Raw genomic sequence first — 13449 nt, 5'->3', positions numbered from 1 at the left:
CTCTCTATCTGTCTGTCTATTGATCTGTGGATGTAATCCATTGGTCTGTCTGTCTGTATAACTAGCAATCTGTGAGTATAGTCTGTCTGTCTTGTCTGTCTTTCTGTTTATTTTTATGTCTGTCTGTTTAGTCTCTGTCTCACGTAGGCTACTTTATGTCTCATAATACGCAATTGTGAATTCTCTCTCTCTCTCTCTCTCTCTCTCTCTCTCTCTCTCTCTCTCTCTCTCTCTCTCTCTCTCTCTCTCTCTCTCTCTCTCTCTCTCTCCTCCTACCTCGTTATCCTGTAGCGGAGAGGCACGCAGTCTCTGCTGTCCGTACAGTCACACACACCTGCGGGAGGAGCGGCGCGGCGCGTGAGACCGGGCGCGTTTGCTCAGACCCAACTCGGGTACCGTCGGTACTGACGGAGACGGATCACGATAAAGGATCTGCTCGGGACTACATCCAGCCACGATGTCCGACTTTATTTTGGCATTTCTGAGCATGTCGGGATTACTACTTCTGATGAAAATGCTGACAGTAGCCGGGGCTGAGCAAGGTACGAGACATCAAACTCAAACGCTTTATTAATATTATGAGAGAGAGATTTTCTGGAGATGTAAGATATTTTTGGCTTCCCTTCGTTGTTTCTTTGCTGAGTTTATAACAGTTTTACATAAGTTACATTACGTTGTACAGTTTTATAGATGAAGAAACTGAGACGACAAAAAAATCAAGTCGATAATAATGTAACGTAACCACGTTAGGAAACGTTATTTAATATATTTAATATGAAAGATATCATATTTTTAATATTTAATTTACTAATTTAATTTTAATAGGCTGCATACAGTGACTTCAGGTAGATATTGAGTTTTAAAAACTGCCCCAATCTAATTACATATAGGCTGCATATACATTAATATTAATTAAAATACATTTTAGTCATTAAATAAAAAATCAATGTGCCTACTCTTCAAAAAATAAAGGTTTAGTTCATTTTGAAAAGGGCAAAAAGTTTACCGTAACCTTTCTTACATAATATTAAGCATTAACATTTAATTTTAAGAATGTTTTACTCTTGCTTCGTTGACTTTTCTCATAAAGGCATTTATATTGACTGACTGATTGATTGATTTTAAATGCAATGTCATTATATGCGTTATTAGGAATAATGCAGTGGATTTAGTGCGTGCGTGCGCGCGCGCGTGTGTGTGCGCAGGACACATGTGTTTAACCTAGAGCACCTTAGAGTAAATGACAGGATTGACAGCTGAGTGATTCATCATGAAAAGGCATTTTAGTAAGATATACCTCATAAATAGTAATGTAATGATCATATATGTTGACAAATAAATCCTTCTGAGCTAAAACGTAATGCAATTTGTTATACTGAGACAAGTCTATAATTGAAAAAAAAAACATCGTGTTATCAAGAGATGCCTTGTTACTGAGTTTTCTAAGCATTAAATAAATCGTGTTTGACAAAATGTTGTTATCTTAATCAACTGCCACCTCAAGTGCAGCCCCCCAAAGGGTCCACTAATGCGTACTGAATACTATAATGGGCTATAGAGTGAATACTTAGTGTGGTAAATATATCTCTGTCAAACTAATGTTGGGTAGATCATTTCTTTTAGGGGTAAAGCGATGCATTAGCAACGCAAAGGTCATGGGTTCGATTTCAAAGGAACATGCATTGCATACTGATATAGCCGAATGCACTGTAAGTCATAAAAGCATCTGCGAAATGCATACAAATGCATTGCATAGGTAGAAAAAATTGTACAATATAAAGTGATGTGACAATAGCATTGCTGGTGACACCACCCATAACACAACAGTTGTTAATGTACAACAGTATTTCTGTGACTTTTGCATGCTTACATTGCTCATGAAGTCTACATGCAGCTAAATATTTCATATTTCATTGTTTTTTGGGAATTGTGCACTATGGCAGACAGAAATGGGTTTTTATGGCAGAATTTCCTGTTCGTTTTGATTCTGGAAACAACTTTAGGTTAAAATTGTGTAAATTTTCATGATAAATTGAGAATTTTGGAACCGCACGTGGCGATGATGCCAACCTTGACTGGATGCTGTTTTACTTGGAAGGGCCTTTGTTGAATGTCAACAGTGCCAATCGTGGTTTTTCTCATCGGTTCGGCGCTTGATGACTCAGCTGGCAGGTTTCTGTCTTTCTCACGCTCTCGTTTCTTGATTTCTGTCTTGGCAGCGTGGCTCTGTTTACCACAGTCAGTTCTTGATTATAATCCGTCATTAATGACCTTTATTTTAAGCAGTGTTCAGCGAGATTTGTGTGTTTAGGTTTATTAAACAGCTCCTAAATTGCCCACAAAAATGTGACAAGTCTTGAGTTCTTATTGTAAATGAGAACACATTGTTTCTGAAAGTAAATAGCTTTTCCAAAGTATTGATGAGTGTTGCTTACACGTTCTGCAAGGGTTGTCTTAAAGACCCCCTAACATAGAAAATACACTTTTAAAGGTGTTTCTAGCAGAAAATGAGTCGCCAGTGTGTGTGTGCAGAAACATTATTATACAAATCCATGTTTTCTTCTTTGTGTAATCACATTTAAACCGTAAAACAGGCGGTTGGGGATCCCCTAGCAATGTGATGTCACATTGATTAAGCCCCACCCATGACCGCTCACAAACTCCGCTTTATGAGCGCGTAGTTCAACCTTCTGCCACAGACACATGTTTTGATGTAGTCCAAAGCATCAGTAAGCGCTCTGTCTCCTACTTTGCATACGAGGAGGGGAACAGAAGCTTTCTTTGCATTTAAAGAAACACACACCAAAACAGCACATTTTTCATTGCAACCACAAATGGCCATGTTTAATATCGTATAATGAAAGATCTGTGGTGTATTTTGAGCTGAAACTTTACAGACACATTCTGGGTATACCAGAGACTATTTTTATATTGTTGAAAACACCTAGGTTAGCGGCCCTTTAACCCATGTTTGGGTGAAATATGGACAAACCCAACTGTTGGGTTCAAAATAGGGATGCATCGATATATCGGCCTATAATCTGTATCAGCAAATATACCTTTTTCCTTCGACTATCAGACATTGTCCGATTTTTTTAAAGAGCGAATTATATCCTGGTTATCAAAAGGGGCGGCACATAAAACCCTTACTGTGTGATTATGTTGACTTGGGTGACAGTGACAACATGATTGCAGTTTTGTACGCTCTATACACTCCAAAAAAAGACGAGCCCAGCACCTGGTTGATGGTTAACCTAAAAAATCTTTATATTTGCCCCAACAATGGGTTAAAATAACACAGTATTTTGGGTTGAAACAACCCAGCATGGGTTAAATTACAACCCAGCGGGCTGCGCTCATCCCTTTTTGACCCAATGCCGGGTTGAAAATTACCCAGCTTTTTTAGAGTGTAGCCTACTTCTAGGATTTTATGACAAAGTACCTTGAAAAAAAAGAGTAAAAAGCAAAACTTTCTATCGGTATCAGTAGATTTAATTCTAACTGTGCGTTCATACCAGCCGCATTTGAGGCGTCAAAATCACGTCTACCGCATCTAGTTTGCCGCTTGAACATTTTGAATGCATTCGCGCGTCTAGAGCAAAGTAGACACGCGGAAAAAGCAAGCATTTGACGCGCGTCAGAGGGGAAATCCACTCCTTGCGGGAGGGGCAAGTGCTATGCGGTTGTCTGTTTGCAAGATGACTGATGTTGATCGTGCATTCATCGAGAGAGTTACCGATTTGTGTTTGGGGGAAAATTGTTTAAAAACCTGCGGGAACGCCGCGGGTCGATAAACTTCACGTGACTCAAAAGTGAAATGTGTATTTACAACTAACAAGGTTGCCCAATGTCCTCACTGGCACTTTTCCAAGCGACGTCCTTTTTATTCCTGTCTCTATAGAAATAAGAACTTGTGTCGTATAGCTGCGGGTGACTACTCACGGACAATATCAAGCATTCCTCCATGTTGAATGAGTGACTCCAGGAGGGGCTGCCGCCACAGCAGCAAGCCGGCTCCTGATTGGTTATTGCGGTGCGAAAATCCGCCAAAGTTAAAAATTTTCAAATCGGGCATCAGACCCAAATTCGCGTGAAACGCAAAATGCACAAAAGCAGCACAACCACACCAGACGCTCAATGCACGCCATTTGTGTGAACTAGATGCGCAATCGCATATACCGCGCCACACTAAACGGCTCATTTGTGCCACGAGACCTCCAGACGCGCATCAACGTGTCTTCACATTGACTTAACACTCGCGCTTGACGCCTCTACCGCGGCTGGTGTGAATGCAGCATGAGTAATTGAATATCGGCACAGATTTTTTTAATATGCATCCCTAGTTTTAAATGAAATATGCTGGGTTGTTTGACTGTAAAAAATATGGACCTAATGTCCGTGACATCACCCATATGTTTGTAAAGAGCTTTTTAAAAAAAAAAAACTGCCGTCGCCATCTTGCCCGCGCATCACTCGTGAATAACTGAAAATGGGTAAAGAGGCGGGACGTGGGTGAAGCTGAGGAACTTAAAAGCTTAATATACTTTAAACGGATGAGTTTTAAAAAAAAATCACCCCCCTCACAGTTGTCATGAATTGACTAAATTATAAACCAAAAACGCTTTTTGTACCCGGCTCTAAACTCATTTATTTCAGCTGTAAAGTTGGGCATTTTAACATGGACGTCTATGGGAAGTGACTCCCTTTTGGAGCAAGTCGATGAATTGCAGTTTAAATCACTTCCGTATTGGCGTCATCAGAGAGATCGAAAGGTTGCCCCTTGGTTTAAACCCATTGTTGAGGACTTTTTTAGGTTAATTTAAATCAGCGGTTTGTTTATTTTACCCAAGCATGGGTTGAAACAACCCATCATTTTTTTATTTTAGTCCAGGACTCAAATATTTCCACAAAAGTAGACAACATCATCTGAAGTGACATAAGATGTTTAAAGCGTTTATGTAAAAAATTCAAAACTGTTTCGTCTTCATATCCTAATATGAGAGTTTTCATATTTGTTTGTGTTCATGGTAGTTCAGGTTCAAGTATCTAACTTCAGGTCCTTAAGCTTGAGGGTCTCCTTCAGTACAATCTGTCATTCAATTTAGCCATCATTCAACTCCTGATGGGTCTCCTTCAGCCTTCAGCCTCCTTCAATCCCTGCGTTCATGTACCTGCTGAAGGCTACGGTTGATGTTAACATCTTGAGTTATTTTTTTTCTTTTCTTCTCTCTTGTGTTTCTATCAGAATGTGACGGGTATATAGAAGAATCAAATCTAAACCAATTGACACACATCCTCTCCAATATGTCCAAATCATTTTCATGTTTTAAAAGCAGAAACACATTGAACACATATGGACATGAATACACCAACGTTATGCATACAGTATATTGGTTTCAATACTAATGGACAATTGTGGCTTTGGCATACAGGTACATGCTTTTTTTCTTTGCATGGCTGATTTTGCCTTTTAAGAATTTTAAATGACAAGCAGGTGTTTTAATTTCAGTTGTGTGTGTGTTATAATGAGTTGTATTATTTTTGTTTAATGAGTTCCTATCAGTGGTGGAAAGTTACAATTTCGTTCCAATTTATCGCTTTCCTGCAGCTCCCCATTTCATATAAATGATAAAAACAAGCGTCTTTACTCCTAATTTACCGTTTATTAAACAAAACTCATGCTAGGGCGGATTTGATCCCTGAACCTCTCACGGTGAAAGCGAAAATATACAACATTACTAGCAAATCAGAAGTGACACATGAAAGCTGATCCCTGGATTTTTCCAATGACCTACAAAACACCGTGACCACAGCAGCAGATGCTTGGAGTTTATAAGAGCATATAAATTGGTTGATGGAAATATTTGAATGCTCAATTTAAAGGCTTGTTTAAACATAGCCACCTAATATGCTACTTTGATAATAGTAATGCTACTGTCTTTTATTTGGACACATACCTGTATAGTACTATGGTAAGTCTAAAGTATAGTGTTCTTCAAATGTTTGGACATACCTACCTAATTTCACCTGTTTTCGACAGGTTATAATTTTTTATATCAATATATTAAATTAAACATTTGACAGGTCTTTTATCTTGGAGCACAATTAATAGTAAATATCACAAAACAAAGTACATTGGTGGTATCAGATTTACCATGGTTCTGAATGATTACCATGTTTGTGCTGTTATAATGTTAACTCATTTCTATTTACAGTAACTTACCGTCTCATTGAGCAGTTTTCCAGAAATGCCACTGAAACCCGGAGGTGGTCGCAGTTGTATTTCAAGCCTATAAGCAAGAGTGAGCATTTCTCTCTCTATCACTCAGCGTGTCTTTGATCTTTGCTCCGTTCAGAGAACTTTTAACTCTGTGCTCATGGGGGTCTTCATGCGTTACAGGATTATTTACTTCAGTAGATTTTCACAGCTACAGTATTATAGCTTTATTGATATTTACGGTTAAACTTTTAGTGGCCAAGTGTACGCCCATCCAAGTTTCTAAACCTTCACGAACAGATCACATGTGAAACTTTAGACATTTTTGGAGCATTCATTTAATTTTGTCACATTGTGACATCTTATTTTTAGATTCTTAAATTGTAGATATGGTAGATTGATTGCAGATTACTGTAGATTATTGAAGATAACTGTATATTATTGAAGATTACTGTAGATATTGTAGATTATTGAAGATTACTGTAGATATTGTAGATTATTGAAGATAACTGTATATTATTGTAGATTACTGTATGTCATTGTAGATATTGTAGATTTTTGTAGATATTGTGGATTATTGTAGATATTTTCAATTATTATATTACTATACATTATTGTAGATAATTGTAGATTACTGACGATTACTGAAGATATTGTAGATTACTGTAGATTGTTGTAGATATTGTAGATTTATGTAGATATTGTGGATAACTGTAGATTACGGTAGATTATTGTAGATTATTGAAGATAACTGTAGATTATTGAAGATATTGTAGATAACTGACGATTACTGTCGATATTGTACATTGTTGTCGATTTTGTGGATTATTTTCGATAACTGTAGATTACTGTCAATTGCTGTAGATATTGTACATTATTGTAGATTACTGTAGATTATTTTAGATTTTTTCAGATTTTGTGGATTATTGTAGATTACTGTAGATATTGTACATTGTTGTCGATTTTGTGGATTATTTTAGATAACTGTAGATTACTGTCAATTACTGTAGATATTGTACATTATTGTAGATTACTGTAGATTATTTTAGATTTTTGTAGATTTTGTGGATTATTGTAGATTACTGTAGATATTGTACATTATTGTAGATTACTATAGATTATTGTAGATATTGTAGGGTGTTTTTTTAGGTATTGTGGATTATTGTAGATTACTGTAGATTACTGTCAATTACTGTAGATATTGTACATTATTGTCTATTTTGTGGATTATTTTAGATAACTGTAGATTACTGTCAATTACTGTAGATATTGTACATTATTGTAGATTACTGTAGATTATTTAAGATTTTTGTAGATTTTGTGGATTATTGTAGATTACTGTAGATCTTGTACATTATTGAAGATTACTGTAGATTATTTAAGATTTTTGTAGATTTTGTGGATTATTGTAGATTACTGTAGATCTTGTACATTATTGTAGATTACTATAGATTATTGTAGATATTGTATGGGGTTTTTTTAGGTATTGTGGAATATTGTAGATTACTGTCGATTACTGTAGATATTGTACATTTTTGTCGATTTTGTGGATTATTGTAGATAACTGTAGATTACTGTCAATTACTGTAGATATTGTACATTATTGTAGATTACTGTAGATTATTTTAGATTTTTGTCGATTTTGTGGATTATTGTAAATAACTGTAGATTACTGTAGATTACTGTAGATATTGTACATTATTGTAGATTACTATAGATTATTGTAGATATTGTAGTGTTTTTTTAAGTATTGTGGATTATTGTAGATTACTGTAGATTATGGTAGATTATTGTAGATATTGTTGCTTATTATATTACTCTATATTATTGTAGATTATTGTAGATCATTTAAGATTATAATAGATAACTCTAGATATTGTTGATTACAGTAGATATTGTAGATTATTGTAAATTACTCTAGACTACTGTAGATTATTGTAGATTATTGTAAATTATATATCAATAAAATGTAGTAGCTTTTTTATTCTTTTATTGTTAAATTGTTGCTAAACCTTAACAGATATTACTATTATGTACCGTGTAAATGCGTAATTTGCCTTACACTTCTTTAGTATTAGTATATTTTTTATTTTGTTATAATTTTATTTTTTTATTACAATAAGGAAAATGTGATTATTTCTGCATCACAGTAATGACTTTATATTTATTGTAGGTACTTATTTGTACTTGCAAAACACATTTTCGGATCTCATGTTTTTTTTTAAAATTAACTTACTTAAACACACAGACTAGTTTTAAAGCACTTTGTCATAACAGTAGCTCATCTGTCATAAGTGCTTTTCTCCTCTTTGGAAGTCATCCTTTGCCTGGTAAATCAATTATTATTGTGAGATCCTCCAGTCTCGGGAGTCCATACGACTTTGAGGTCGTAGTAAAGTCTTTTTACACCTGATTTGTCCTACTTAAATTTGTTGGTTTAACCGTGTCTTGCAATTTGGTCTCGTAGCAGATGACAGTGAGACAGACCAGAAGAGAGCAGAACAAGTTTGTTTGTTTGTTTGTTTGTGCGAAAGCATTTGTTGTGCTTTTTTCTGTCGTCACATTCCCATGAAAGGCTTTCTGTCTTTGTTTAATGCTTGTTGGTCTTATGCTGAACACAGTGTGTTTAAAATTAAACATTTTGAAAGCGAAGCAGGCCACGGTGCAAGAGCCACAACAAGCCAAGGACACAAAGTCCTACTTGCATACGGTATCTGCATTTAGCAGCCTGATCTCATAAAGCAAAACATCTGCTGACTTTTTGGCTAAGTGATATGATGTGCCTTCTACAGATGACACCTGAGAACTGAAATAAGATCAATTAAACCATGTATATGAATCTGGATATGTAACGCAAACATAAAAATGTGGTAAATGAAAAATGGCAAAAGTCAAATAATAGTTTCATGTGAGTAACAGGATAAAAATAAAGCATTTAACGGCAATAAAAGACACTGTATGTATTGTAGTGTCACAATACTACAAAAACTGACAACTGTAGTAATTTGTATGTAGAAATCATTTCTTTGGTTTTGCAAGAGTCACATTAATTCTTTAAAAGCAGGTTTGCATTCACATTTGGTACTTTAGCATCCTTCTCCAAATCCATATTTTCCCTCTGTTTACTCTTCTCTCCGGTTTGATCTTTAATGTTGTCAAAAATGTCATAAATCCAGAAGTAATGAAATGAAAGCAGATGTTAGGAGGAAAGACAGCTTGCTCGTATAAAGCACCTATGGAGTAGATGCTCCTCAAAGCAGAGGAAGCTCTGATGTGACGCTTTTAACTCTAAGAAGATCCGCAACAGGGGTTCTTTAAAATTCAGATCAGTTCTGTGACACCTTTCGTGCACACACACACAGGCACGCACGCACGCACACACACATGCACACATTCTAGCATTCTATAATGCACACACCGGTTTTGGACATTGTTTGATCTGACACTTCACACACTTTAGATGTTATGACCTTTGTAGTAACCTCCTAAAAAAAGGTGACACCATGCATATGCAAATTACGTCACGTGTGTGGACACTGTGTGATATTGGCCTGGCATGTTTTAGTAAGTTTTACAGATCCATGTAAACAGGATTATTTTAACAATGTTGTCGTCTGTGTGCAAAACGTTGATGTATGGATTGCTTTAAAGTATTTCATCCAACTAGTTCTCTTTAAACTTTAAATTCTTCTTTTGAATTTAATAGCCGTGCACGAATTGTGTAGAAGTATGTAGTATTGAAGATATTGTAGATTATTAAAAACAACTGTAGATTATTGTAGATTACTGTAGATCATTGTAGATATTGTAGATTACTGTCGATTACTGTAGATATTGTAGATTATTGTAGATATTGTAGATTTGTGTAGATATTATGAATGATTGTAGATATTGTAGATTATTATATTACTGTACATTATTGTAGATTTTTGTTGATATTTTAGATTGCGGACAATTATTGTAGATATTGTAGATAACTGTAGATTACGGTAGATTATTGTAGATATAGTAAATAACTGTAGATTACGGTAGATTATTGTAGATATAGTAGATATTGTAGATTATTATATTACTGTACATTATTGTAGATTATTGTAGATTACTGTCGGTTATTGTAGATTGTGGTAGATATTGTAGATAACTGTCGATTACTGTAGATATTGTAGATTTTGTGGCTTATTGTAGATTATGTCACGTGTGTGGACACTGTGTGATATTGGCCTGGCATGTTTTAGTCAGTTTTACAGATCCATGTGAACAGGATTATTTTAACAAAGTGGTCGTCTGTATGCAAAACGTTGATGTATGGATTGCTTTAAGGTATTTCATCCAACTAGTTCTCTTTAAACTTTAAATTCTTCTTTTGAATTTAATAGCCGTGCACGAAAGTGTGTAGTATTGAAGATATTGTAGATTATTGAAGACAACTGTAGATTATTGTAGATTACTGTAGATCATTGTATATATTGTAGATCACTGTAGATATTGTAGTTTACTTTAGATTATTGTAGATATTGTGTTTTTTGTAGATATTATGGATTATTGTAGATTATTATATTACTGTACATTATTGTAGATTTTTGTAGATATTTTAGATTACTGATGAAAAATGTAGATATTGTGGATAACTGTACATTTCGGTACATTATTGTAGATATAGTAGATAACTGTAGATTACGGTAGATTATTGTAGATATAGTAGATGTTGTAGATTATTATATTACTGTACGTTATTATAGATTATTGTAGATATTTTAGGTTACTGTAGGTTATTGTAGATTGCGGTAGATTATTGTAGATAACTGTTGATTACTATAGATATTGTAGATTTTGTGGATTATTGTAGATTACTGTAGATTACGTCACGTGTGTGGACACCGTGTGATATTGGCCTGGCATGTTTTAGTAAGTTTTACAGATCCATGTAAGCAGGATTATTTTAACAATGTTGTCGTCTGTATGCAAAACGTTGATGTATGGATTGCTTTAAGGTATTTCATCCAACTAGTTTTCTTTAAACTTTAAATTCTTCTTTTGAATTTAATAGCCATGCACGGATTGTGTAGAAGTGTGTAGTATTGGAGATATTGGAGATTATTGAAGACAACTGTAGATTATTGTAGATTACTGTCGATCATTGTAGATATTGTAGATTACTGTCGATTACTGTAGATATTGTAGATTGTTTTAGTTTACTGTAGATATTGTAGATTTTTGTAGATATTATGGATTATTGTAGATATTGTAGATTATTATATTACTGTACATTATTGTAGATTTTTGTTGATATTTAAGATTGCTGACAATTATTGTAGATATTGTGGAAAACTGTAGATTACGGTAGATTATTGTAGATATAGTAAATAACTGTAGATTACGATAGATTGTTGTAGATATAGTAGATATTGTAGATTATTATATTACTGTACATTATTGTAGATTATTGTAGATTACTGTCGGTTATTGTAGATTGTGGTAGATATTGTAGATAACTGTCGATTACTGTAGATATTGTAGATTTTGTGGCTTATTGTAGATTATGTCACGTGTGTGGACACTGTGTGATATTGGCCTGGCATGTTTTAGTCAGTTTTACAGATCCATGTGAACAGGATTATTTTAACAATGTGGTCCTCTTCATGCAAAACGTTGATGTATGGATTGCTTTAAGGTATTTCATCCAACTAGTTCTCTTTAAACTTTAAATTCTTCTTTTGAATTTAATAGTCGTGCACAAATTGTGTAGAAGTGTGTAGTATTGAAGATATTGTAGATTATTGAAGACAACTGTAGATTATTGTAGATTACTGTAGATCAGGGGTTCCCAAACTTTTTTTCCTGCGCACCCCCTTCTATGTTCCAACCGGGTTGGCGCACCCCCAATCCCCATTTTAAAAAAAATCTAAAAAAGCTTTGTTTTCTCACCATAAATACTCATGTTGAATCATGCGCAAATAACCAAGGGCCGGTTGCACTAGCCGGACGTTAAGAAGTTGGGTGTAATAGTCCTACGTCGGGCTTAGCTACGTCCAACATTGTGAAAAATATTTACGCCTATTTCACCATCTGAAACTACGCTCAGCGTAGATGATGCGCGCCCCGTGTATGCGTTTAACCACTGTGATATTTAGACGCCATTCGAGTTTACTATGGTAAAAAACGTACACTTACTGCTATCAGCTAATAGATGACATATGAGAGGTTTCCTCATGTTTACCAGTGCGTCACGTGCAGACCCATCAAACACATAACGAAAGCCTTTACTGTTCGCACAAAAGGTGTATAATAGTTTGCAGATTCATTATAACAGCTCAAGTTTCAAACAAAATTAGATGAAAGCTTTTAATAAGTTCTCTACAGTAAGTATTTATGTATTTTATTATATAATTCATTGGCGGTCTCTTTACCATGCATGAAAACACATTGCTCGCGTATCCTGTGCCCATGTCTCGTCACATTTCATTATTTCTATTTTTGCCATAAAAAAGTCTCTCTCTCTTGGTCCCTCTCCTCCTTCGTGACTAACAACTTTATCATAAGACGTCCCACACTTGACAGTTTCCCTGATTTCAGTCAGTTAAGCATATTTATAATATATATGGAATGAATGAAACGAGTTGGCACGCATATAGCGGCTGCAGAGCATAACAGAAGAGCAGTGCGTAGAAAAAGACAGCAGCTGTCTTCTACGTTTCTATCAAAAACTAATAAATTATAGTTTTTTATTTAAGATAAAATCGATTACAAAGGAAATGTTTACTGTTCATTTTTTTATTTATTTATTGTATGGAAAAATCCCACTTAAAGAAACAGACCGCCATTAAATTTTTCCTCTCGCGCACCCCCTGGTGGCAGCTCGCGTACCCCTGGGGGTGCACGTACCACACTTTGGGAATCCCTGCTGTAGATCATTGTAGATATTGTAGATCACTGTAGATATTGTAGTTTACTGTAGATTATTGTAGATATTGTGTTTTTTGTAGATTTTATGGATTATTGTAGATATTGTAGATTATTATATTACTGTACATTATTTGAGATTTTTGTAGATATTTTAGATTACTGATGAATAATGTAGATATTGTGGATAACTGTACATTTTGGTACATTATTGTAGATATAGTAGATAACTGTAGATTACGGTAGATTATTGTAGATATAGTAGATGTTGTAGATTATTATATTACTGTACATTATTATAGATTATTGTAGATATTGTAGGTTACTGCCGG

General features: G+C 34.9%; 1 protein-coding gene across 5 annotated transcripts in view; it reads left to right on the top strand.

Moving 5' to 3' along the window:
• Positions 1-289: 289 nt before the first annotated feature.
• The window catches only part of lrp1ba (low density lipoprotein receptor-related protein 1Ba), a 304606-nt gene continuing 291446 nt past the window's right edge, over positions 290-13449 (top strand). For 3 of the 5 annotated variants that reach the window (XM_073813477.1, XM_065244657.2, XM_065244655.2), the window contains exon 1: positions 291-542. In XM_073813477.1, the coding sequence (XP_073669578.1) occupies positions 458-542 (85 nt within the window). In that variant the 5' untranslated portion in view covers positions 291-457. Of the gene's footprint in view, positions 543-13449 lie in introns of all 5 variants that reach the window. The other 2 variants (XM_065244654.2, XM_065244653.2) reach the window with 1 other exon arrangement.

This window comes from Paramisgurnus dabryanus, chromosome 24 (genome assembly GCF_030506205.2).
Source record: "Paramisgurnus dabryanus chromosome 24, PD_genome_1.1, whole genome shotgun sequence".
In the NCBI taxonomy this organism is placed as follows: Eukaryota; Metazoa; Chordata; class Actinopteri; order Cypriniformes; family Cobitidae; genus Paramisgurnus; species Paramisgurnus dabryanus.
Note: the sequence above shows the minus strand (reverse complement) of the source record. Positions and strands in the feature narration are given on the sequence as shown.